This window comes from Moschus berezovskii, chromosome 8 (genome assembly GCF_049115385.1).
Source record: "Moschus berezovskii isolate FMDL1 chromosome 8, NW_MosBer_1.0, whole genome shotgun sequence".
In the NCBI taxonomy this organism is placed as follows: domain Eukaryota; kingdom Metazoa; phylum Chordata; class Mammalia; order Artiodactyla; family Moschidae; genus Moschus; species Moschus berezovskii.
The window spans coordinates 13,980,772-14,007,771 of NC_142467.1; the positions used below are offsets into that span (position 1 = coordinate 13,980,772).

Consider the following 27,000-nt stretch of genomic DNA (forward strand, 5'->3'; position numbering starts at 1 on the left):
CTCGGGTGGTAAAGAATCTGCCTGCAATGCAGGAGACCCAGGTTCGATTCCTGGATCGGGAAGATTCCCCTGGAGAAGGGAAGGGCAACCCACCCCAGTATTCTTGCCTGGAGAATCCCATGGACAGAGGAGCCTGGCGGACTACTGTCCATGGGGTCACAAGAGTCAGACACGACTTAGCGACTACACCACCACCACCACATTAACCAAAGGTTTAGAAACACCAAGTCCAACCCTTTCACAATATAAAGGAACCTATGAATTTACCATCTATGGTAAAGAAGGAAAAAACAAAACAAAACTTTGCAGATGTGGTTAAGAATCTGAGAGGGCCCTAAATGCAATAGCGTGTATTTTTATAAGATATGGACAGAGTGAAACACACAGAAGTGGGGAAGTCAATGTGATACAGAGGCAGAGAGACTGGAGGGATATAAACACAAGTCCTTGTGATGAAACCACAAGGAAAGAAAGAGTCACCAAACCCTGGCAGAAACTGGAAGAGACAGGAAACAGATTCTCCCTTAGAGACTACAGATGGAGCATGGTCCAGAACCATAAAAGAATGAATTTTGATTGTTTTAACCCATCAAGTTTGTGGTAATTTGTTAAGGAGCACTAGGAAACCAACATAAGGATATTAAACAAAAGTTTTATGGGATGTACCACATTTTAAGAATGGCAGGTAGGGTCTACATATACAATGACTGTAAAGAAAAAAACAAAAGGGAAGGGAAGGTGAAAATTAGAAACAGTGGGGAAAAGCAGTGAGACAGAAAATCAAGGGAGCTGTGCAATGTGAAAAACAAAGTAGTTCAATTAGGTAAGAGAACATGCTGCTCGGAGTTAATGACACAGATTACTGAAGATCTTAAATGGCAGCCTAAGAAGTTTGAACTTCAACCTAAGAAGTCTGAACTTTAATTTCTGGACAGTCAAGATCCTCTACAGCTTGTGAGGACAAGCTCTGTGTGTGGTGGGGAAAAGGGTAGGAGATAGTCTGGGAGGAAGAAATGGCGATGTGATAAATCCTTTGTATACCTCTATTACACTATGCTCTAACTTTGTACTCATATCCTTCTACCACAAGGCTTAACGATTGGGACTGAGTTTCCCCAAGATTGAGAAAAATTCTGACACATACGTTCGATGAAGGGTAAATGAGTTGAATGAAGAAGAATTGTGCATTTTTTTATTTTAGTCATTACTAAGCAAGGAGAAGACTCTGATGCTGGGAAAGATTGGGGGCGGGAGGAGAAGGGGACGACAGAGAATGAGATGGCTGGATGGCATCACCGACTCGATGGAGATGAGTTTGAGTGAACTCCGGGAGTTGGTGATGGACAGGGAGGCCTGGCGTGCTGTGATTCATGGGATCGCGGAGAGTCGGACACGACTGAGCGACTGAACTGAACTGAAGCAAGGTATGGTAGAATAGAGCAGAATACTGAACAGTACTTGAATCATTTTTACTTTCAAGAGTTTGAGTAAGATAATTTTATAAAAATACATATTAATATTGAAAGTTTAAGATATTTGAAAAGTATTCCCTGATTAATCCCAGGGAATTCTCCAGAATCAGCACAGCAATTCTAGCCAAATCCAATCAATTAATGATCACTGTCTGGAGCAGAGTTAAGAATTAAACTAAGGTTTGTGCCACAACAAACTAACAATGTCTGCTAAAGTGTTGGATTAGGAGTAGACACTCAAAAGACTCGTGTTTCCCATCCCATTCTTACTCCATAAATTAGCAATTTGGTTTCTTATAAAACTTCATTTTATGTCTTATGTGAGTTACAAAAAGAAACATTCCATTTCAATAAAGGTTTCCATTAGTTGAGCTTAGTTAATCAAAGATTTACTGCATTCAGGGCTTCTCTGATGGTTCAGTGATTGAGTTCACCTTGCAATGCAGGGTGACAATATACAGCCTTGGTGTACTCCTTTCCTAATTTGGAACCAGTCTTTTCCATATCTGGTTCTAACTTGCTTCTTGACCTGCATATAGATTTCTTAGGAGGCGGGTAAGGTGGTTTGGTATTCCCATCTCTTGAAGAATTTTCCACAGTTTGTCGTGATCTACACAGTCAAAGACTTTGGCATAATCAATAAAGCTGAAGTAGATATTTTAAAGCTTTAAAAGGCAGTTATTTTGGTTCACCCTTCACAGGAGGTGAGGGCACTGTATGTGTTTGAGGAGGATTGTGGGCCACTGCTGGCTTGGTGACATTTCAAACCACTGCTGTTCAGCCTCTCCCTGGGTCCAGGCTCAAAACTTTCAATGTAAACTTTGGAACTCAGTATTTACAGGTGTTCTTTCCTGCATCCCCGCCCCCACCCCCTCCAGTTTTCACTGACCCAAGTGTTGATTTTCCTCTTCTCCCAGGCGATCTGAGTTTGTTGCTGTGTTGAAACACAGAACTAGCTGTTTCGTAGAACATGCACTGGAATTCTAAGGCACATAGTCAAATCAGTCCTATCTTTACAGACAGAATAGTTAATATCCTGAAACCAGAAAATAAAGAAAGGGACTTTCCTGGTGGTCCAGTGGCTAAGACTCTGCGCTCCCAATGCAGAGGGCCCAGGTTCGATCCCTGGTCAGGGAACTAGATCCCACATGCCACAACGAAGACTCCACATGCCAAAACTAAAGATCTCACGTACTGCAACTAAGACCTGGCACAGCCAAATAAACAGATACATTAAAAAAAGAAAGAAAGAAAGAAAGCGAGCAGAAAATCCTCTATCCCTCTGACACGCCCTTTGCCTTCTTTTTCGTTGCTGAGGGCAGGCTTTCTCTGGTTGAAGCCAGGGCTTCTCATCATAGTGACTTCTCTTGCTGGGGCCTTCCAGATCTAAGGTTCGAGGCCTTCAGTAGTCGCATTGCTTGGGCCAGCTGTTGCAGCTCTGGGGTTCCAGAGCACAGGCTCAGTAGTTGTACCACACAGGCTTAGTTGCCTCAAGAGATGGGAATACCAAACCACCTTACTCGCCTCCTAAGAAATCTATATGCAGGTCAAGAAGCAAGTTAGAACCAGATATGGAAAAGACTGGTTCCAAATTAGGAAAGGAGTACACCAAGGCTGTATATTGTCACCCTGCTTATTTAACTTATATTCAGAGTACATCATGTGAAATGCCAGACTGGATGAAGCACAAACTGGAATCAAGACTGCTGGGAGAAATATCAATAATCTCAGATACACAGATGACACCACCCTTATGGCAGAAAGTGAAGAGGAACTCAAAAGTCTCTTGATGAAAGTGAAAGAGGAGAGTGAAAAAGTTGGCTTAAAGCTCAACATTCATAAAACTGAGATAGTGGCACCCGGTTCCATCACTTCATGGCAAATAGATGGGGAAACAATGGAAACAGTGACAGACTTCATTTTCTTGGGCTCCAAAAATCACTGCAGATGGTGACTGCAGCCATGAAATTAAAAGACACTTGTGACTTGGAAGAAAAGCTATGACCAACCTAGACAGCATATTAAAAAGCAGAGACATTACTTTGCCAAAAAAGGTCCGTCGAGTCAAAGCTACGGTTTTTCCAGTAGTCACGTATGGATGTGAGAGTTGGACCATAAAGAAAGCTGAGCACTGAAGAATTGATGCTTTTGAACTGTGGTGTTGGAGAAGACTCTTGAGAGTCCCTTGGACTGCAAGGGGATCAAACCAGTCAATAATAAAGGAAATCAATCCTGAATATTCATTGGAGTGACTGATGGTGGAGCTGAAACTCCCAATATTTTGGCCACCTGATGCGAAGAACTGACTCACTGGAAAAGATGCTAATGCTGGGCAAGATTGAAGGTGAGAGTAGAAGGGGACGACAGAGGATGAGAGGGTTGGATGGCATCACCAACTCCATGGACATGAGTTTGAATAGGCTCTGGAAGTTGGTGATGGACAGGGAAGCCTGGCGTGCTTCAGTCCATACACACGACTGAGCAACTGAACTGAAGTGAAAGGCTTAAACTATAAGTTCTTGAGATGAGACAAAAATGCAACCATTATCGTACAAGTTTTGTCATCCTTCTTGTAAAAAACAGAGTTGGCACCCTTTTCGTCGGGGTGCAAGCTGTTAACGGTCCAGCTCAGGTTACGTTTTTGCTTTCCTAAGGAGAAGTCCCTGGGCTCGTGTTCTCCGAAAGCCTTTAAATGAGGCCCTCGATAGCAACGGGAACCTCGACAGCTCCACTGGGAACCGTCCACGTGCGCCCTCTCTCTGGAAAAGCGTTGGAGAGACGCCGACTGCAAGCCCGCCCTCCCACGTCACTCCAGGCCCCACCCCCAGGCGGCGCAGGCGCACTGCGGAGTCTCAGGGCGCAACTTCGACCGAGCACGCCGGGGGACGCCCGAGTTCCCTTCCCCCGCGGCGGCCCGCCCTGAGCGTGCGCAGGTCGACACGGACCCGCCCCTGCGATTACTCTTCCGAACAGCCTTGGTCTTCCTGAGTCCGGCTCAAGTTCTTTTTGTCCCTCTCTTGACGCAGCTCACTTAATCTAAAGAAGGAGTTGCTGTTTGGACATAAAACTTGGTCTTCTCATTAAATTACCACTCTGCCTTTCGACAGACGGTCCTGACAGATATGAAAAAAAAAGTCGTACGATCTCGAGAACATTAAAGAGTCAGCCAATTCAGCGACATTACAAAATCACTTTGCGAAAAGTACTTTGCTTTGTTCCACACTGTGAGCTTCGTCAGACTCAGAAGATGTTTCATTGCCCCAAGTCAGTGAGCACGGACGTCTGTTTAGCGACCAGGACCTGTGGGGTAAACCGCGCGTGCGCGGGCCGCCGGGCCGCCGGGAGAGGCGTGGGAGCCGCGGAAGCTGCGCCGCTGGTCCGCCCGGGCGCCTGAATCCGGCCCGCCATGGGGAAGGTGAACGTGGCCAAGTTGCGTTACCTGAGCCGGGACGACTTCAGGGTCCTGACAGCGGTAAGAAGTGCCCCGTTTTTCCCCTTCTGTGTCCGTTCCCGCCGCGCGTGCCCTTCCTCCTGCTCCAGGTTTGCTGGGAGCTGAGCAGGGCCCTAGGCCCCCCAGAACGCAGCCGAAGTTGGGACTGAGGAAAAGAAGATCGGCGAGTCGGGCTTTTCAAAAGCCTTTCTCCACAAGCTTTTATTTTCCCCCACTTGAAGCAAAGGCCCCCTCTTGACCTTCCTTTCTGCTCCCCTTCTGAGAATCACATTCCAGGCTCTGTGGCCTGGGAAGTTTCTCTGACCCAGGGCTGCTTTTTCCGACAGAGAAGGGATTAAGACTCTTGAAGAGGATTAATTGGTAGCTGAAGAAAAGTTAGACCAAGCGAGACAGCATATTAAAAAGCAGACACATTACTTTTTCAATAAAGGTCCGACTAGTCAAGGCTGTGGTTTTTCCAGTAGTCATGTATGGATGTGAGAGTTGGACTATAAAGAAAGCTGAGCACTGAAGAATGGATGCTTTTAAACTGTGGTGTTGGAGAAGACTCTTGAGAGTCCCGACTGCAAGGAGATCCAACCGGTCCGTCCTAAAGGAGATCAGTCCTGGGTGTTCACTGGAAGGACTGATGCTCCAGTACTTTGGCCACCTGGTGTGAAGAACTGACTCATTTGAAAAGACCCTGATGCTGGGAAAGATTGAAGGCAGGAAAAGAAGGGGAGGAGAGAGGTTGAGATGGTTGGATGGCATCACAGACTCAATGGACATGAATTTGAGTAAACTCCAGGAGTGGGTGATGGACAGGGAGGCCTGGCGTGCTGCAGTGCATGGGGTCACAAAGAGTCGGACACGACTGAGCGATTGAACTGAACTGCATTTCCTACTCACAAACTCAGTCACATAGCATTCTTCAGTTTCATTCAATCAACACATACTTAACGGATTGTTAGTAACGTTTTAGGGAATTGCAGAGGGTACAGGACAGATAAGAGGAAGGAGACAAGTCATTCAGTAAAGGAATAAATAAGAGGGATATCAGGTAAGAAGTGCTATGAAGATGATAAGAGGATAATAGAATAGGAACTCAGCATGATGGGGGCAAGGGAGCTGAATACTGTTTTTTAAACTGTTCAGTCAGACAAGACCGCCTGAGTGCAAGAATCCTGTCTGGTTTTAAAAAGTTTCTGGCACTTGGTAGGTACTGAATAAATATTTGCTAAGTAAAAGAAGGGAGAAGGCAATGGCAAGCCACTCCAGTACTCTTACCTAGAAAATCGCATGGACAGAGGAGCCTGGTGCGCTGCAGTTCATGGGGTTGCTACTAGTCGGACAGGACTGAGCGACTTCACTTTCAGTTTTCACTTTCACACATTGGAGAAGGAAATGGCAACCCACTCCAGTGTTCTTGCCTGGAGAATCCCAGGGACGGCGGAGCCTGGTCGGCTGCCGTCTATGGGGTCGGGCAGAGTCGGACACGACTGAAGTGCCTTAGCAGTAGCAGCAAGTAAAAGAAAGAATGGGGGTGGGGGGGCGGGCATAATAGCTGAATAGAAAGGAGCGGGCGGGAGTAAAGTCCTTGCAGAGAATTGAAGGGAGAAGAAACTGCAGTAGTTAAGTGCCAGGAACAATTTTTGAAGAATAGAAAGGCCAGGGTGGCTGGAGCATAGTAAGTAAGAAACTGAAGAGTTGGAGATGTAACTGGAAAAGATGAGAGCCAGATGATATGCTATAGATATAGAGGCATATAGGCTTGGTAAAGAATTTGTAATAAACTAAGTAGGGGAGCCCCTGAATGTTTTAAGCAGGAAAGTGACCAAAACTGATTGTATGGTCTTAGTCTTATAGCACAAAGATCACCATATAGATTAGGCATTTGCAGAATAAAACACGTTTATTTAGGAGCCGTTACCTTTTGGTTAAATAGACATTGCTTAAGGCAATGGCAAAGCCACTCCAGTACTCTTGCCTAGAAAATCCCATGGACAGAGGAGCCTGGTGGGCTACAGTCCATGGGGTCGCAACTAGTCAGACACGACTGAGCAACTTCACTTTCACTTTTCACTTTCCTGCATTGGAGAAGGAAATGGCAACCCACTCCAGTGTTCTTGCCTGGAGAATCCCAGGGACAGGGGAGCCTGGTGGGCTTCCGTCTATGGGGTCACACAGAGTCGGACACGACTGAAGTGACTTAGCAGCAGCATACCACCTCCAGTTTTTGCCTTCCCTAAACTGCTTTGCATATTCTTGCTAAATTAATGTTCTTAAAACAATCCTTTTCATGTATTTCCTTGACTAGACATCTTCATGAGTTTCCTACTTTCATCAATATAAAATATGACTAGGAAAGGTTATAATTGTGTCTCACAGTTGGTTCTGGAACTGCATGGTCAGAGAAATTTGAAAAAGTTAAGTTTGTAACAAGGTTTTGATAGACAGCAGCTCTATGTTGATTATGATTACATTTTGATTTCTTCAATTTCAGGTTGAAATGGGCATGAAGAACCATGAAATTGTTCCCTGCAGTTTGGTTGCTTCAATAGCCAGCCTTAAACATGGTGGTTGTAATAAAGTCTTAAGAGAACTAGTAAAACATAAACTCATAGCTTGGGAGCGAACCAAAAGTAAGTATTTGAGGCACCATTTGTGATTTTCCATGTAATTGGCTTCCCCCAGAGCAGGTATTCCAAAAGGCAGATAGAAGTTGTCAGGCTAAGAAAGCACTAGACCTAGAACTGACACAGCACACTTTTACCATATTCTACTTCTCAGAGCAATCACCAGGCCCACCCAGATCAGAGAAGTTAGAGAAATAACTTCCACTTCCTGATAAGGGATTAGGAAGTTCCAGGTGCAGAGAGCAAGCAGGATAGAGATACTATTGCTACTGTCTTGGGAAAGTACAGTCTGCCAAAGGACTCTAGAGCATTGCCTCAAACCATTGTGGCGAGAGATGAGTTCTCTTTTCCACCTTTATAAAGGGTCCATACCTTTATAAAATAATATAAATACTAGAAAGATGAAATAAAAAATTGACAAAATACAGGCTCATTTTTCTTCTTGTTAGAATTAAAGACAAAATAATTTTGTAATATTGATATAAAAATATTTTAAGTTAAACACTTAATTTCAGTTTGTATAGGGCTTCCATGGTAGCTCAGTTTAGGTAAAGAATCTGTCTACAATACAGGAGACCCCGGTTCAATTCATGGGTCGGGACGATCCACTGGAGAAGGGATAGGCTACCCACTCCAGTATTCTTGGGCTTCCCTGGTGGCTCAGCTGGTAACGAATTCGCCTGCAATGTGGGAGACCCTGGTTCAATTACTGGGTCAGGAAGATCTGCTAGAGAAGGGATAGGCTACCCACTCCAGTATTCTTGGGCTTCACTGTTGGCTCAGCTGGTACAGAATCTGCTTGCAATGTGGGAGACCTGGGTTTGATCCCTGAGTTGGGAAGATCCCGTAGAGAAGGGAAAGGCTACCCACTCCAGTATTCTGACCTGGAGAATCCCATGGACTGTATAGTCCAAGGGGTTGCAAAAAGGTAGACCCAACTGAGACAAATTGATACAAAAAAATTTTAACCTTTTAATTTCAGTTTGTATAACTTGTCACAGGCTAGTAACAAGCATTTATAGACGGGTGTCAGTCTGTAGATTACCATTTGAGTAACACTGCTCTGCTGCTGCTGTTGCTAAGTCACTTCAGTTGTGTCTGACTCTGTGCGACCCCACAGACGGCAGCCTACCAGGCTCCCCCGTCCCTGGGATTCTCCAGGCAAGAACACTGGAGTGGGTTGCCATTTCCTTCTCCAGTGCGTGAAAGTGAAGTCGCTCAGTCATGTCTGACTCTTAGCAATACCATGGACTACAGCCTACCAGGCTCCTCCGTCCATGGGATATTCCAGGCAAGAGTTCTGGAGTAGGTTGCCATTGCCTTCTCCACTGCTCTAGAGAAGAAATAAAAATTATAAGAAATGCCAAAACTCATAAGACTAGGTAGCCAGTCTTTCCCAGCTAAGACTTCCCAGGTTTAAATTCTGCTCTTGACATGGTGTGACTTGATGGTACAGTATAACTAAAATATGATCTTTCTCATTTGATTTTGTCTAGCTGTCCAGGGCTATCGGTTGACAAACGGAGGCTATGATTACCTAGCTTTGAAAACATTGTCTTCTAGACAGGTGGTTGAGTCTGTTGGAAACCAGATGGGTGTTGGCAAAGAATCTGGTAAGTCCTGATAGTACTATTGAGTGCATTATTTGCTTTGGCTTATATTTCCCTTTGAAAAGGATTCATCTTTTTAATTTTCTATTTTTCTAACTAAACAGTAAATTGAAACGTTGTTTGGAAGCAATATGGATTTTGAAGTTACCCTTAGTATGGTAAATTGTTTTTTCCTAAGTCTATCACTGAAAGTTCAGTTACACCAAGAATTAGTTTTCCTATACTAACTGAAATCTTTGGCAAAAACTTTATTTGTTCTTACTTTAATATCTGAAAAACTGGACATTTGTAATAATTTTTAAAAATACTACAAGGAGGTTCTAAAAACCACATTTTTTCATAACAGAAGTATGATCAACAAGGCAAAGTTAAGTATGTGTAGAACACAGAAAAAAATTCTGAAATAGCATTAAAGAAATACTTATGTATTGGTTTTTTAACGTGTGATAAAAATAAAGAACAGGGGATGATTTTCTTTATGACATGCTCTCTTATACACTGCTTTTTGTCTTACATAGTTTATCCTATATAGTTACATAATTTAAACTGAGAGAGCAAAAAAATTAGAAGCAAAAGAACTATTAGAAAACCTATTTCAAAGGAGGTTGTTGTGGTTACTTCATATGATTTGGATAGCTAGTATATTATTATCCTTATTTATATTTAATAAGGCTTCCCAGGTGGTGCGAACTTCCCTGGTGGCTCAGCAGTAAAGAATCTGCCTGCCAATGCAAGAGATTGAGGTTCAATTCCTGGGCAGGGAAGATCCCCTCTAATAGGAAATGGCAACCCACTCCAGTATTACCTGGATAATTCCGTGGAAAGAGGAGCCTGGTGGGCTGCAGTCCATGGTGTTACAAAGAGTCAGAGGTGACTGAGCACACACACTATCAAGTTAATATTCGATTCCTAAATATGAGAGGGTATGTAGACATGTATAAAATGCGGTACTGTAATGAAACACTTTTTTTGAGATACACTTCCTCTTAATGTTTTTTATGTCCAATTTTTTCAGTCAAAAAAATGGCTTTTTTTTTTTTTTTTAAGAACTTCATTACTTGCGAAATGGTGAGGTACAGAAGAGAGTACAGTGGAAAGTGAATCTAAACTCCTAACCCAGGTCTCCATCTCGTGTTATCACTTCCCAAAGCTATTACTGTTTATTTAACGTCGTGTACGTCCTAGAAATACTCTGTGTGAATACAAGTGTATAATGTTCTGAGAATGTATGTATCTTTTATAATCATAGGTGAGAGCAAGGAGTCCTTAACAGTTCTAAACCTTGATTTTTTTCCAGTTGGTGCATCCATGACATTTCATATCAGCATAGATGTCTTCCTCATAGTTGTCAAGTGTTATATTCTTAGAAATTAAATTATTAGAGCTACATTAAGAATTTTGGTATTACCAAATTTCCTCCAATTTGTGTCAATTTATAATCTCACCAGCATGAGAGAGAGACTGTTTATGGGAAGATCTGCTCCATTCTGATTATTTTAGGATTATATTCTGACACTCAGTATTTATTCATTGAAACAGTTTAAGAATTGAACTTCACATTGCTAAAAAGAAAGGGGTTTTTTTGTTTGTTTTTTAATTTTTTTTTTCTGGCCTCGTCTCACAGCTTGTAGGACTAGCTCCTAGCCACTCTAAGTGTAGTCTTAACCACCGGACCACTGGGGAAGTCCCATGTTGTAAAGGAAGATGTTATTAGTCCCTTCATATACGTGTAAGACACTAAAGCACAATTAGATGTATTCCCACTAAATTGAACTGAGCATTAAACACCTTTGGAAGCAGTAACTTTTGACACCTTTGCACCCCTGTTTTCTTTGTAGTAGATATCAATACATGTCATCACTTTGAATTGTAACTAAAATAGTTTTGCCGAATAAGTATTTTGAGTTATTGAGAAAGATAAAATTTGGTACAACTAAAACCGAAGTTAGAAAATTAGAATTGATTAAACTTACTGGAATAAAAATATAATAATGATCCTTTTAAAATTTTGATTTTAGATATTTACATTGTTGCAAATGAAGAAGGGCAGCAGTTTGCATTAAAGCTTCACAGACTGGGAAGAACCTCCTTTCGAAATCTGAAAAACAAGCGTGATTACCATAAACACAGGCATAACATGTCTTGGCTTTATTTATCTCGTCTGTCTGCCATGAAAGAATTTGCTTATATGAAGGTACTTTTAATTAATTTTAAATTAGTAAGCAAACAATATGTGTAGTTAAAAGGTTGTAGTGACATCCATCAGACTGTTGCCTCCATATCTCCCTACTCCCTGTTGCAGTCCTTACAGACAGTCACTTTTAACTCTTTTGACTATTTCTGCTATTTGTTTTTCTGGTGGTTTCCTTCTATGCAAAGGTGTTTTTAGGTGTTATAAATGCATAAAGGCAACTTTTATGCAGCACTATTAACAGGTAGAGTAGCCTAAAATAATTAATGATGTAAATGTGTGTGTGAATGTATATCTGTTCAGTGTATATGTGTATGTGTATCTCTAATTAAAAACACCAGATAGTTACCTTCTTTAGAAACCTTAGTGTCTCAGATAGTTGACTATTATTTTTTCCCCCACAATGGAAGAAATGTTAATTTATGAATTTGTAAGTATATTAGAAATGGTAAAAAAAAATCTTAGTTTTTAACCTTTTACCTTTCAAAATAAGTTCATATAGATTTATTAAATATCTTTAAAAATAACCAAGTTAATTGTCTTCACTAGTAAATTTTAAAAGTAACTGCATTTTTATTATTCTCTCCAGTAGGATTTATTTGTTATAACTTTTTTAAAATTTTGGATTATTAAGAGTTGTATAACCTGTTTCTTGGGAGTTTCATGTACTTAAATTTTTAGTAATCATGAAGGAAGAATCCTCAAGGGGGTATAAATAAGTGCTACTAATATCATACTGTGTTTTTTGTCTTATACCAATGGTTTGTGTCCTGTGACACAAACCATACTCATCAGTAATGTGAGTAAGCAGTTTGGTAGGAATTGTTACACATTTCCCTCAAACTGTATTAAATGTTTTCTTGGTGTGTTTATAGGAAGATACAGGAATAGAGTCTGGTTGTACATAAATATTTTTCGTAAGTTTATTCTCTCTTTCCCTAAGTAAAAATAAGACTGAGCTTTAACTTAGGGGTTATGGCACAGGGCTAAACCACTGTGACATTAGTTAAAGTTGTTATATACTCGTGAGCCGCCAAGGCTCAGATCCAAAACCATTTGGATTTAAAAATAAAAATTACACAACCAAGCAGACAGTCATTGTGGAGTGGGAAGTAGTTCAGTTCTTGTCTAAGGAAGGTAGGAAAGTGTAGACAGCCTGATGCACTGAGTGTCAGCTATGTGCCTGCCTCTCTGTTGAGTATTTTGCAGCGTAGGAGTAGGAGGGTGGAAGTGAACAGTGAATACCAAAGGAGTAACAGTCTGTCTTAAAATTAGGAAGGTAACATGAACACACACCTGGAGCCTATTGTAGAGTGAAGTAAGTCAGAAAGAGAAATATAAATGTCATACTAATGCATATATATGGACTCTAGAAAGATGGTACTGATGAATCTCTTTGCAGGGCAGCAGTGGAGAAACTGACGTAGAGAACAGACTTACGGATGTGGGAAAGGGGAGGAAGGGGAGGGCACCATGCCTGGAGGGAGTCATTTGGAAACTTACATTACCATGTGTAAAGAGGTCGCCAGTTGGGAGTTTGCTGTATGTCTCAAGGAACTCAAACTGGGGCTCTGTAACAATCTAGAAGGGCGGGATGGGGAGGGAGATGGGAGGGAAGGAGGGGACAGGGGTGTACCTATGGCTGATTCTTGATGTGTGACAGAAAACAAGATTCTGTAAAGCAATTACCCTTCAATTAAAACACAAAGTAAAAAGCAGTTTAAATGCCAAACTTCTGTAGAGTAGAAGGAGGTTTCTTGAATGGCAGTTGCATATGGCTTGTCTATAAGGAAAAGACAAGACAGTACACTTTTCCAAAGAAGCCAGAATGACAGACGTGAATATGAGCGTGAGCCTTGTGTGTACGGGTAACGGTCACTGAGGTGGTTGTTACGATCGCACTCTAGAGTGTTTATTGGACAGAGTATTGAAGAGAACTAGGACTGGATAAGTGGATTAAAGAGTTTTGAAAACTAGGGGAAATTATTCAGACTGGGATCAATATATACAGCATTGTAGGTTTTTTTAAAATGGAGCATTGACACAAGCGTCTTAGTTGGTCCTGGTACACTGAAGAAAGGTGTGGTGTGCAGAGCTAGAACCATTGTTGATGTGGTTGGGGTAACAGTGACAAAGCCCTGCTAGAAATGGCAGCATTCTAAATGGCAGAATGCAGAAAACCAAGATACTTTGAAGGAAGTAATAACAGCACAACTTTGAAAGCAGTAGGATAGGAAAAGTTAAGCACAGGGGAAAAAATGAATCTATGGATGGTGGGCAGTAACCTTTGACTCAGACTACCGGTATTTGTGACCACAGTGACTGTCACATAATAGATTGGTGTTGTGGTCTGAAGAAAAAAGTCAGTGCTCTATAAACTAAAATGTCCAACATACCGAAATATTTCATTTCCTGATATACCAAAAGACAGTATTTCCTAAATCACAATTTATTTCCATTTGAATTTTTTAAGCACATTCCAGTAAATGACAGAAACTTACAAAATAGAAGAGGATATACATATCCTAAGAGACTAAACTTCTTGAAGGCAGAGACATTTTCACACTCATTTTTGTAACCCTAGCACAATGTATATTTGGTAAATCTTCAATAAATGAATGTTTGGTAAAAAAGTGAATTATAAAACTGATTTCCAGTTTTATTTTTATGTATAGCTCATCCTGTGCTGTGATTAAGCCATAGATAATCATGTGTTAACTAATTTTGTGAAGGTTATGATTCTTTTATTTCCCCCTGGTTTTGGACACATACCCTTAACTTTATTGTTCCCTAAAAATTAATGACCTCTTCATTACTTTTTACCTGTTTTGATCTATTTTAGGCATTGTATGAAAGGAAATTTCCAGTTCCAAAGCCAATTGATTATAATCGCCATGCAGTGGTCATGGAACTCATAAATGGCTATCCTCTGTAAGTATTTATTATTCTTAAAACCATGAGTTCTGATAAATAGTTTTTAAAATAAGTTTTTTTCATTGAATGGAGTATGACTTTGGGAAGGTTAGAAATTAACATAAAGCAGTAGACTTAAAGGCAAATTGAAAATTCAGTTTCATTCTGACAATGTGGATTTTTGTTAACAATCTAGTGTGTGCCAAGCACTGTTCAAGGCACCCCAATAAACTAAAAGTCCCTGTCCTCAGAGAGCTTGTGTTGTGATGGAAGGAAACTTGTAATAAATAGCTGAACAAGGAATTATATGATACATCAGATAGTGGTGAATGCTGTGGATTAAAATGAAGTAGGGTAAGTGGGACAAGAAATACTGAGATAGATGTGGAAAGTTGGGGTGATCAAAGAACATTCTAGGCAGAGAAAAGAGCAAAAGTCCTGAAATGGGAGCATACCTTCACTCAGGGAAGAGTGCGGAGGCCACCGTGGCTGGGGCTGAGCGAGTCAGGAAAAAGTTGTGAGTGATGAGACCCGGGAGGCAGCAGACTGTTTCAGTAGAGAGGGTATATTTAAATATGAAAGAAAGTGGAAGTGTTAGTTGCTCAGTCCTGTTGCCCTCTTTGCAGCGCTGTGGTCTGTAGCCTGCCAGGCTTCTCTGTCCATGGGATTCTCCAGGCAAGAATTCTGGAGTGGGTTGCTATTCCCTGCTCCAGGGCATCTGCCTGACAGGGATCGAACCTGGATCTCTCGGATTGCAGGTGGATTCTTTACCATCTACCAGGGAAGCCCAACACTGAGTAACTTTAAGGTTGATTGATACACTTCTGTTTGCTCGCGTGACTGCCACTGAGACAACGTTACAGGGACGGTTTTGTTTGAGACAGGAAACAATGGGAGGATTATTTTGGTGGCAGCGACAGTACTAACCACTGACTGCCAGGGGACTCCCTACCATTGGGGGATTTTTGAATTGAGAAGAGGCATGATCTGACTAATGCTGTAAGGGGATCACTCTGGCTGCTGTATTGAAAATAGACTAAAGGAAAACTAGGACAGGATTAGGAAGAAAATTTAGGAGATTATTATAATCCTCGAAAGAGATGATGGTAGTCTAGATCAGGATGGTAGATGTGAAGGTGAGGGAACATTGTCAGATTCTGGATGTGTTTTACAGTCAGGGCCTACATGATTTGTTTGAGATTGGATATTGATAAGAAGGAAGTGGCAAGTAAAGATCTGGGACCTGAATCATGAATTACTTAATGAGGGATAAAGTTGACACTTATAGAAATGGGAAAGGCTGCAGGAAGAGAGTTGAGGGTTAAGAGAGTAGGGCAGAATCAGAGGTCACTTGGGGACATGGTAAGTTAGAGAGAGATGCCTAGAAGCTCGGGGGAAGTCTAGATTGAAGTCTGTGAATGAGATCAAGAATGGTTAAGACAACAGGTTTCAGGATTAGACCTTGAGGAGCTCCAAAATTTATAAGTCAGGGAAAAGCGAAAAGCTAGCTAAAAAGACTAAGAAGGAATAATCAGTGCAGAAAGACGACAGCCTTAAGAGTTAGTAGGCCAAGGGTCAAGTGAAAGGATCTGCTTCAGGGATCAGGAAGGGATTAGCTAATAGACCAGATTATGATGACGATCAAGAATTGACTATTGGATATGGCAAGTCATTTGGAAGTCATTGGTAGTTTTGACAAGAGCTATTTTACTGGAGCAGGATGAATGAAAGCCTGTTTGAAATGGGTTCATTAGAATGGGAGGGAAAATTGGAGAAAGCACAACTAGAGGAGTTTGGTTGTAAAGAATGCAGAACAAAGAATATGTATAATAGTGGAAAGATGCAGATTTGAGTGGGTTGTAGCTTTTTTTTTAATAAGAGGTATTATATCCTGTCTATATGCAGATAGGAATGAAGAGAGGCTAGAGAGGCTTGAAATGGAAATATTTATATGTAAATAAAGCCATGCTTGCTTTCATTAAAATTATGAATGAGGACAAATGAACCATTTCCATTCTTTCAGATGTCAAATACACCATGTTGAAGATCCTGCATCAGTGTATGATGAAGCTATGGAACTAATTGTTAAACTTGCAAATCATGGACTGATTCATGGAGATTTCAATGAATTCAATCTCATTTTGGATAAAGATGACCACATTATCATGATCGATTTTCCACAGATGGTTTCAACTTCTCATCCCAATGCTGAATGGTACTGGACGTGGCTCTGTTCATGTGTGCTGCAGACATTGTTTAATTTATTCTGGTTTTCAGCCTTGTCATACTGCCATTTGGGTTAATAACTGATTTGAAGTGACTGATAAGGATATCAAAGTGCTAGGATCTTTCCACCTAAGAACTTTTCTTACTCCTAAGTATTTTAAAGGGGGGAGAAAATGCACATTGATCCCAGTTTTTAAAATTTATTCATTAAAATAATATTGTTTATTAGAAGTCTAAAGAAACTTTACTTTTATAAATCATCGAAAGAATTTTAATTACTCTTATAAGTTGACAAACTTGCAAAAGTCAAGCTTTCTTAGCGATGGAACTATATATTCAAACTTTTAAAACAAAAGCCTGCTCCGAAGTAGGAACACAGAAGGGGGGACCCTGGACACCATCCTTTCTGCCTTTTTCTGCTTTTCTCTCTGTTGCATAGTTGCCTCCAAGAGGATTTCACTCAGCATAATTTAATAATTTTTTATGGCCTTAATGAAAGTTGTGGTTTTATACTGAACCTCAGTTACCAGACAGATAATGATACCACCTCCTGTTGTTTTTAGCTTTTATTTTGTTAAGAGAAAGGAATTCACGTAAAACCTCATCCTGACCCAGGGCAGAATCAATTTATATACTGTGGTAATCTTATTTCTCATGTTACTTGACCATCTAAACAAGCCCAATTGTGAAATATGACAGAACATTTTCCTTCATGTGTTTGTATTCCATGATGCAATTGAGCATAATCAAATTAAGGCTGAGTACTTTTCTCTCCTGTTCTCTCAATTCCATGTCATCCTGTCTCTTAATTCTCCCTTTCTGGACACCTTCTAGGGAATTTAACCTGTTCCTGCTACTTTATGGTTACCTAAAAAGCACCCTGATATTCAGAGGGCCTTCTACTCCCAGATTAACGTGACTTCAGATTGCTATTTATAAGCCATAGCATTATTAATCTCTTAAAGATGTTTACTGCATATTAGCTAATGGGTAATAAAGATAATATAACCATTCATTAGTCCCCAAACTTTTCTTACGAGTCACTAGTCTGTTTTGGTCTTCAACTTTCCCAGTTGACTAGAGGTTCTAGTGAACATAGCTGATGGAAACTGTAACTAGACAGACTGAAAAGTAGAAATTGGCCCCCAAACTGCAGGGCCATATCTTCTTTTCCTTGTTTCATATGTGTATGTATCCGTCAAGGTATGGGAAAACCTTGAGTCTATTCTAACCATAGGAACTGCATGCCCTTGACAGCTTATAGTCCTGGTTAGTTCCTCTGCTTTTAGTTTTTCAGATACTGGCATCTGATTTCTTTTGAGTAACATCCTTTTCTCTTTCATGTAAGGATAAGAGTGTCATAACAAATAGCAGGGATGTTGTCATTGGCTAATAAGGAAAAAGATGAGCAACAAAGTCTGTATAAAAAAATGATTCTTGCTGTTGCAGGTATTTTGACAGAGACGTGAAATGCATTAGAGATTTCTTCATGAAACGTTTCAGCTATGAAAGTGAGCTTTTCCCAACCTTTAGTGATATAAGGTTTGTACATTGTATTGCATAAAATGATAGAATTCTGTTAAAATACCTGATTTATTTACTTAGAAGTTAATGCTTTCATCTAAAAATTTTTTGAATAGTGACCTTTGGTACATTATAATTGTTGTTCAGAATCACTGCTGGTAATATACAAATGAAACTTAAAAACTATGCCTGCCTGCGGTCCATTAACCTTACTGAATTTGGAGGAGGAACATACTTAGTTTCTTATAAATTCAAGAACTCTTATTCAATAGCGGATGCTCTGTGAAGAACACATTTTTAAGGAATAAAGTCAAGTGTTTATCAGAATTTGTGCGTTTCCTTTATTCACTACAGAAACTATCTTTAATTGATTCATGGAACATAATTCTCACAGCCAAATTTTCTCATTTTATATGTTTAATTAAGATGCTGTTTTCTGTTTGGGGATGATTGACCTAACTTTAAATTGTTAGCCCCCTCTGAAAGTTAATTTATTAAGCCAGTATGCACTGAAATTTCTGTAGCTTTAATATCTGTTGCTCTTCGCAGTCCTTTTATTCTTAAATGACAACTAACATATGTCTTTTATATTTGTGTACTTGAGTGATTTAAGTATTACTTTTTATCAGAGAAAAACCTTTAAAATCTAAACTGTTAAATTCATTTGAGAGTCATGATTCATCAGAATACTAAATATACTTGCCCATGTCAGGTGGATTTTTTTTTTCTCTCTCTCTAAACGCATAACACTCTTTTTTTCCTAGGAGGGAGGACTCTCTTGATGTAGAGGTTTCTGCCAGCGGCTACACAAAGGAAATGCAAGCAGACGATGAACTACTTCATCCAGCAGGTCCAGATGATAAAAATATTGAAACAGAGGAGAGATCTGAGTTCTCATTTTCTGATGAAGAGATGTCAGAAAGAGCCAAGGATTGTAGATCAGAAAATGAAAGTGGACAAAACTCTGTAGGTGGATCAGTTGACTGCTATTGCGGATCATTTGAAAACCTTGAGCAAATAAAGGAAGATAGTTTGTCAGAGGACAGTGCTGATGCACACAGTTTCAAAATGGCTGAATTCAGTCAAGCTTTAGAAGAAATAGAAGGGCAGGTTGTTGAAAACAGTTCTGTAGCTGAATTTTCTGGGGAGAACAGCAGACGTGAACATGACACCAGGCAAGATGGTGAGACAGGTCAAGGTGGAATCCTTGTGGTCCCTGAGGAGGATGAAGATGAGTGCCCTCATCTGATTGCCTTGTCATCGTTGAACAAAGAATTCAGGCCTTTCAGGTATAGATTTTTGTTGATTTTTTTTTTTTACTTTAATCTGGAGACTATACTTTGATTCTGGTAAATGAGCGCTTTTTTCAAATGGCATGACAGCTGTATTCTGCATCAGTATGTGCAGATAGCTCAGTCAGTAGAGCATCCTTTTAATCTGAGGGTGCAGGGTTCAAGTCCCTGTTCGGGCGCAACATTCCTTCGGAGCTTCCCTGGTAGCTCAGCTGGTAAAGAATCCGCGTGCAATGCAAGAGACCCCAGTTTGATTCCTGAATCTGGAAGATCCGCTGGAGAAGGGATAGGCTACCCACTCCAGTGTTCTTGGGCTTCCCTGGTGGCTCAGCCAGTGAAGAATCTGCCCACAATGTGGGAGACCTGGGTTTTATCCCTGGGTTGGGACGATCCCCCGGAGAAGGGAAAGGCTACCCACTCCAGTATTCTGGCCTGGAGAATCCCATGGACTCTAGTCCATGGGGTCACAAAGAGTCGGACACAGCTGAGCGACTTTCACTTTCACTTTCATGCACAGACTAAAAGCAAATATCACTTTTATTGTTAAAATTCAAATAACTCTATCTACCGTTGACTTGATGCTGCCACATGTATTCAGTTTTAAGCAGTTCTGCCTTAAAATTCAAACAATTTCAAATAATAAATTGATGAGGTTTTAGATGGAATTGTTTGTATTTTTTAATAATTATTCATCTAACGTATGTTTGATTAATGTATAGTCTAATAAAAATGTAGTAAGTATGCTCTTAAAATACATACTTAAAATGAATTTTCTCTCATTCTTTGAAACTTCTGTACTTATTTGTTAATGTACAATTAAAATTACCATTACATTATTTTTCTTGTAAGATTTTTTTTTAGACAAATATCACGTATTTGTGAATCAGCCTCGGCTTAGATAGCAAAAGATCTAAAATTTAACTTTTAGATTTGGGGTAGTTTAATGAAATGGCTTTATTTCAGAATATTGATAGTAATATTCTATAAATTAATCAAACATAATTAACTATTAAGAATTAACTAGGTAAATTTTTATTTTATTTTTAGAGATGAAAAAAATATGGAAGCTACTAATCAACATAGAACAAGAACCCTGAGTGTTACTTCTGTGGGCAGTGTTTTAAGCTGTTCAACGATTCCTCCGGTAACTATTCATTCAACATTTCCAGGATGTTTACTGGGTCACTCTTGTGGGCTTCCCAGGTGGTGCTAGTGGTAAAGAACCTGCCTATCAGTGCAGGAGACGTAAATGGCAACCCACTCTGGTATTCTTGCCTGGAGAATCCCCATGGACAGAGGAGCCTGGCGGGCTACAGTGCATAGGGTCACAAAGAGCTGGACACAACTGAAGCAGCTGAGCACGCATAGAACCACACGGTCTGCAATTGGCTGAATCTGCAGTTGCAGAGGCGCCTCTGATGCAGGCGGCTGACTCTTCAAGTTATATTCAGATTTTTGACTGTAAAGTGGGTCCATGCCCCTAACACAGCCTGTTGTTCAAGGGTCATCTGTATTTTATTTCCTATTTCATCTTTCTTTTTTAAATATACTAATGTGGATTTTTTTTCCCACTTGTTTTTAACATAAAAGTTAAATTGGTAGGAGTTTTAAATTGTTCTAAATTAGGACATGCATGCATAGTAATTAATTATCTCCTTATTTTCTTTAGCTGCTTGATATGATTATCTTATGGTCTCGCTGAATTAAAGACCCAAGGGGAAGTTCAAGCAGAATATTTAGAAAACAAATTCATTTTTTCTTTTCTTGGAGCTATCCTGGAGGCCTCTGTCTGAACTCTGGTTTAAACGTGGTACACAGTCTACAATTTTCCCCAGTCTCATCTGTTGAGTGCTTTCTTTCCTAGTTTTATCTATTTTTTCATCCCGAGCTTACTTTATGGGACAATATGGACTTGAGTAGTTATTTTGGTGGGTTTGGAGAGGACTTTTTATTACTAGATATGTCTTTTTATCCTGTTCTACACCTGATTGAAAATTTTAAGTATCAAAGTTGTGATTTGGAAATAACTGACCTTCAGAAGTCTGAAGGTGTTGCTCTGTTGTCTTGGTGATAAGTTAAGACACCAAACTTACCACGCTGATCTGATTCAGGTTTCTGGTCTCCTGGGGTGAGGACCCGTGACCATTGCCTAGTTTCCTGAGACAGAGAAAAGTCACTCCCACGTTAAACTCTCAGCCAGTACTAATGCTTCCAGTCATGAAACTTCCGCAGTACCAACCAGGTGGTTCTGAAACTGCCTTTCCTGAGACTGCATCTCGTAGCGTATCAGCCTCTGTAGGGACTTGTGTTCTGATTCTTGTTTCCCTTTCTCTTCTTCTACTTCCCATTGAGAATCATCAGACTAAAATAAAGAGGGATATCCTGTTAAAGCCTGTCTGCCTAAACTATGTGAAATAATCCAAAGTCTGCATTTAACTCGACTCATCCAGATTTTTACACTAATATACAGACAGTCCAAGAAGCAGTGCATTAGGAAGACTAGTTTTCCTAGTTCCTTTTTACCTCTCACACCCATTAATCTTTACTTTTTAATGACAGATTTTTAATAAATGCTTCTTTGTACCTAACAGGGTGAGGCATGTTAAGAAGAGCCCCTTGCTTCAATCCTTTCAGTGTTCAACTTCTTTTTTTAGGAGAGAGGTTGGATGATGTAAGATTACATATGATTAAGTAACAGGCTGAATACTACAGAGGGGGGAGAAAGGGTTGCTATGAACAAAATACTCATCTTCCATGTCATTTGGCATTGGCAGCCTGAGTCTTAAGTGATAAAGAAATAATTTGAATTTATGATCATCATGTGAAAACATACATTTCTCCCAGAAACTGTATGAGGACTTTTCCATGAGTAACTCCTGCCATCGAGTCGTTTCTATACCTGAAGTTATGAAGGTGTTCTTGCATGTATTTGACCAGTACTAAATGCTTTCAAACTATTTTCTGCTGTAGAACCATGCCTACTTTTACTTAGAAAGCAAAGGAATAAGCAGATTTTTTTGTTTCAGGTTTTTTTGTTGGTGGTGGTGGTTTTGTTTTCCATCTTGTTGGGTTTGGGTTTTGGGGATTTGTTTGGTTTTTCCCAGTGACACTAGGTGGCACTGTGGTGATTCGTTACACAAAAAATTGTGACTGTTCACTGCTATACTGCTATACCCTGCTTTTTGCTGTAATCTGTATTTCAGTTAAGAATTTAATTCCTACTATTTTGTAGCAGTTCAATGTTTTGTTTTATTGCTGGTTAATATAGTATATACTGTCAGTGTTTGGAACTTTTTTAACTCAAGCTTTTAACGAAAATTTTAAAATATTAGCAATGTAAATCTTTCTTTTACTGACCGTTTACTCCTTATCAAAATGATCAGTTTTCAGTGATACTAATTCATAATATCTTTCCAGGAGTTGGTGAAACAGAAGGTGAAACGTCAGTTGACAAAACAACAAAAATCAGCTGTGAGACGACGGTTACAGAAGGGTGAAGCGAATATATTCACCAAGCAGCGGCGAGAAAACATGCAAAATATTAAATCAAGTTTGGAAGCAGCTAGCTTTTGGGGAGAGTAATATATTTAAGACCTTGACTATATTGCAAAAAGTTACCTAGATCCCTTTTTAAGCCACCTTTAGTATTTTTTGGACCAAGGCGGATATATAAATAGGTAAATAAACTTTCTTTCATTGATAAACTTGACTCATTCAATACATGTTTTCTAAAAATTAGATAAGAATAATTCTCTGCTAAAGCAACACAGTTTTCCGAGTTATTTTTGTTAGGAATATTTGAGTAATTTTCCGACATCTAAATATCACTGTGTGTGTTGTTTCTTTGTTCTCTACCAGTACGTTGCTTGGTTTCATACCCCAGCTTTTCATTTAGCAGGGGGAACTTTTAAGCGAGTCTCATTTCTCTCTCCCTCTTTTTTTCTCCTCCTCCGCCTGTTTTCGTACCGTTAAAATTGGGTTTATAACGACTTTGTAGTATTGTTTTGAGGACTGTATGAGAACGCACAGAAAACACTTGGAACAGAGCCCAGCACTTTACAGTGTACCTGGGCTTTGGCATGATGATCATGACGCTGTTTATCTTTCAGGAAATTTGCTAATGACTTGGTTGTGTTTTGTTTAGCCACTGGAAGAATTCACTGCCAGCTATTTTTTTTAGTCTCTAGTATTAACGGATAAGCAAGCAATGTCTGTCTATTTTCCATTTCCTAAATGAGTAACATCATAATGGGACCAGAAACTTGAGACAGTCCCACCATGGTTTTTATGTTTCCGGATTTTATGCAGCCTGAGCAGAAGTAGACTTAAGGGTGGGGAGGAGTAGAAAGGATGAGAAGTGAAAGATTCTGATATCCTTAGCTGGGTGAGTCGAGGACATATTTCACATCAAAGTTAACAAATATAGTTGACCTTTGAACAACATGGGTTTGAGCTGCGAGGGTCCATTTATACACAGAATTTTTTTTTTTTTCCAGTAAATAATACTACAGTCCTGTTTGGTCTGAGGTTGGCTGAATCTGCAGGTGTAGGAGGGCTGACTGTAAAGTTACAGATGGATTTTCACTGCCTTAGGGGTCTTTTCCCCCAGGAAAAAATAATACATAAGGCATGGTTTCTCCCTTAGAGACTTTATTATCCAGTGAGAGGTGAAAACAGGTTTTTAGATACACATAACGTGATAATCCAGTCCCTTCAGCATCAGCATGGCCAGGAAGAGATATGTCACCTGCAGTGGAGATGGCCACTAGATGGCAGTGTCACCCCGCAGTCGCCAGCCAGGATGACCTGGAATTACTTGAATCTGTAGTTAAATGGCAGAGAAGGCAATGGCAAGCCACTCCAGTACTCTTGCCTGGAAAATCCCATGGACAGAGGAGCCTGGTAGGCTGCAGTCCATGGGGTCGCTACGAGTCAGACATGAATGAGCAACTTCACTTTCACTTTTCACTTTCACACATTGGAGAAGGAAATGGCAACCCACTCCAGTGTTCTTGCCTGGAGAGTCCCAGGGATGGGGGAGCCTGGTGGGCTGCCGTCTATGGGGTCACACAGAGTCGGACACAACTGAAGTGACTTATCAGCAGCATAGTTAAATGGCAGCCCACTCCAGTACTCTTGCCTGGAAAATCCCACGGACGGAGGAGCCTGGTAAGCTGCTATCCATGGGGTCCCTAGAAGTCGGACACGACTGAGCGGCTTCACTTTCATGCACTGGAGGAGGAAATGGCAACCCATTCCAGTGTTCTTGCCTGGAGAATCCCAGCGACGGGGGACCCTGGTGTGCTGCCGTCTATGGGGTCGCACAGAGTTGGACACGACTGAAGTGACTTAGCAGCAGCAGCAATGGTGCCTGTGTTAGGGTTGTTCTGAAGATAAAATGAAGCAACACCTTATAAGAGCTTAGCACAGGACTTGATACATTACAGCCATCCCTTAGTATCCTCTGAGGATTGGTTCCACCGCCACTTGTGGATATCAAAATCCTCTCTTGTTCAAGTCCCTCATAAAAGTGCAAACACGTGGACTCCCTCTCAGCAGTTTCTGCCTCTAAGGATATGGAGAGCTGAGTATTTAGAGTATGTATTACTCAAATGACTTAAAGTTACCAAAAGGAAGAGTCCAAAGGAATCTTTTTTCATGGTGTTTCAGCTGATTTTATCAAGGCGCACAGATGCTTTGCTTGCAGACTTGTCTACTTGGTGTTCCCTTGAAATAAGCTTTTCCTATAAAATAACACATTTTGTAACTCGTACTAAGTTTGTGGTATTGGTAGCCATTGGTCTGCTCTTTGGTGCACAGATGGCTGGCTGAGCTTTCTCCAGAATCATAAAGATCTTTTAAAAGGTACTAACTGTAAGATTAGTGTAGCTCAAGATAATCATTCTCTTAGTTAAGTGCTCAGTAAATTTTCTGACAAAACACATAGTTGCCTAATTTAAAAACTCCGCAGGTAACGCTGCTGTCTCACAGGTTTTATCAGCTGCTTCCGCAGGATAGAGGGTCGAGTTCAGGTTCTCAGGGAGCATTTCCCTGAGCTGTAGGTTTGTTTCATGTTGCAGATTGAGTGCTCTGGGTGGGCTAAGGTTCACCACCTTTGTTCTTCATCCCTCCTCAGAACGACTCCCAAGAGAGCATGGGGCCATCTCAGTTTGACCTTGACGTGCTTTATGAAGTACTGGAACCATCTTTCTCAACTGTATAAGGCTGGGGATTGGTAAGGTCCAGAATAGTCACGAGCTGCACAGTTGCATAATAACCAGGAGTGGAAAGCAATACTCAAAAGACTAATATTCCTGTATTTAACGATCTTAAGTTTTAATATTATAAATAATGATGACATTAAGTAACTGTATAACATGTGGAATCAAGTCATCGTCGGTTTAATTTCATAAATAGGAGCATACCTCATAAATATGTTGTTTAGGACATTTGTCAAGTATTGTGTGCTTCCTTTTAGAAAAAAATACAACCACTTAAATGAATCAAAAAAAAAAAACAAAACCCTGATTACTGTAACTGTGCCGTTGTTGGTAGAACAGGTATTGACCTAAGAGTCCTACATTAGGAAAAAGAAAACGTCCAGTTTTCCAAGTGTTTGGTGTGGTATAAAGTGACATCTGGGCAAGGGGTACACAGGCTTTTTTAATGAAATTTTTGTTGACTGAAGGTCTCAAAGTAGACTATACTAAAGAGCCTGATACCATGAATCTAGTGCTAAGGAATTTCTAAAGACAAAAGAGAAGTGGAATGCCACAGTGTTTTGGTGAACTATCTTGGGCAAGGGGGATTTGGTTAAATAGGTAGACTGAAAGCTTGCTAAGAGGAAATCATGCAGAAAATTCAGACGACAGAAATTAAGGTAGTAAGCTTGTTACACTGTACATGGAGAAAGGTGTTATGTGCCAAAAGTTCAAATTAAAGATGATTTTGAAAATTTTTTTTAATTTATTGAAGTATAGTTGATTTGCAATGTTGTGTTCATTGCTATACAGCAAAATGACTCAGTTATTTTTTTTTCTTTTTCATATTCTTTCCCATTCTGGTTTTGAATCACAGGATATTGAATATAGTGCTATACAGTAGGCACCTTGTTTAGCCATTGTATATATATGTTTTTTTTTAAGTTTAACTTGATGTATTAGGAAAATGAAGGATTTTAGATTTTTAAGCAGTGCAATTATTTGATTTTAAAAAAAGGAGAAGTGAGTGGAACTAAGGGAACTTTGTCAAAATTAGACAGTGGATTGAAGGAAAACTAAAATCTAAAGTGTTAATCCTGTTGTCAGCCTAAGTATTCCAACTCAGACAATCTGAAATAGAATCCTAACCTGCAAGGGTTTTAGAGTCTTTACTGTCTTATTCTTATTTTAGAGATAAGAAAACTTACTTCCCCAGAGTCACATTGACTGGATAAGGTTGGAACTGAGAGAAAAGATAAAATTCATGCTAACAGCTAGGCAAATGGTAGGAGAAGCCGTGTACTCGGGTGGTTTGCTGCTGCTGCTAAGTCGCTTCAGTCGTGTCCGACTCTGCGCGACCCCATAGATGGCAGCCGACCAGGCTCCGCCGTCCCTGGGATTCTCCAGGCAAGAACGCTGGAGTGGGTTGCCATTTCCTTCTCCAATGTGTGAAAGTGAAAAGTGAAAGTGAAGTTACTCAATCATGTCCAACTAGTAGCGACCCCA

General features: G+C 40.2%; 1 protein-coding gene and 1 non-coding gene across 2 annotated transcripts; both read left to right on the plus strand.

Moving 5' to 3' along the window:
- The first annotated feature begins 2,536 nt into the window (after window positions 1–2,536).
- On the plus strand, window positions 2,537–2,609 carry TRNAG-CCC (transfer RNA glycine (anticodon CCC)). The gene has a single exon. It is a non-coding gene; the product is annotated as a tRNA-Gly (tRNA).
- Window positions 2,610–4,469: 1,860 nt separating this feature from the next.
- On the plus strand, window positions 4,470–22,998 carry RIOK2 (RIO kinase 2). The gene is made up of 10 exons (XM_055430606.2): window positions 4,470–4,944; window positions 7,406–7,544; window positions 9,035–9,151; window positions 11,167–11,342; window positions 14,182–14,270; window positions 16,276–16,467; window positions 17,928–18,020; window positions 18,767–19,291; window positions 20,342–20,438; window positions 22,712–22,998. The coding sequence occupies exons 1-10, from the start codon at window positions 4,879–4,881 to the stop codon at window positions 22,874–22,876; spliced, it is 1,659 nt and encodes a 552-aa protein (XP_055286581.2). The 5' UTR covers window positions 4,470–4,878; the 3' UTR covers window positions 22,877–22,998.
- The last annotated feature ends 4,002 nt before the right edge of the window (window positions 22,999–27,000 follow it).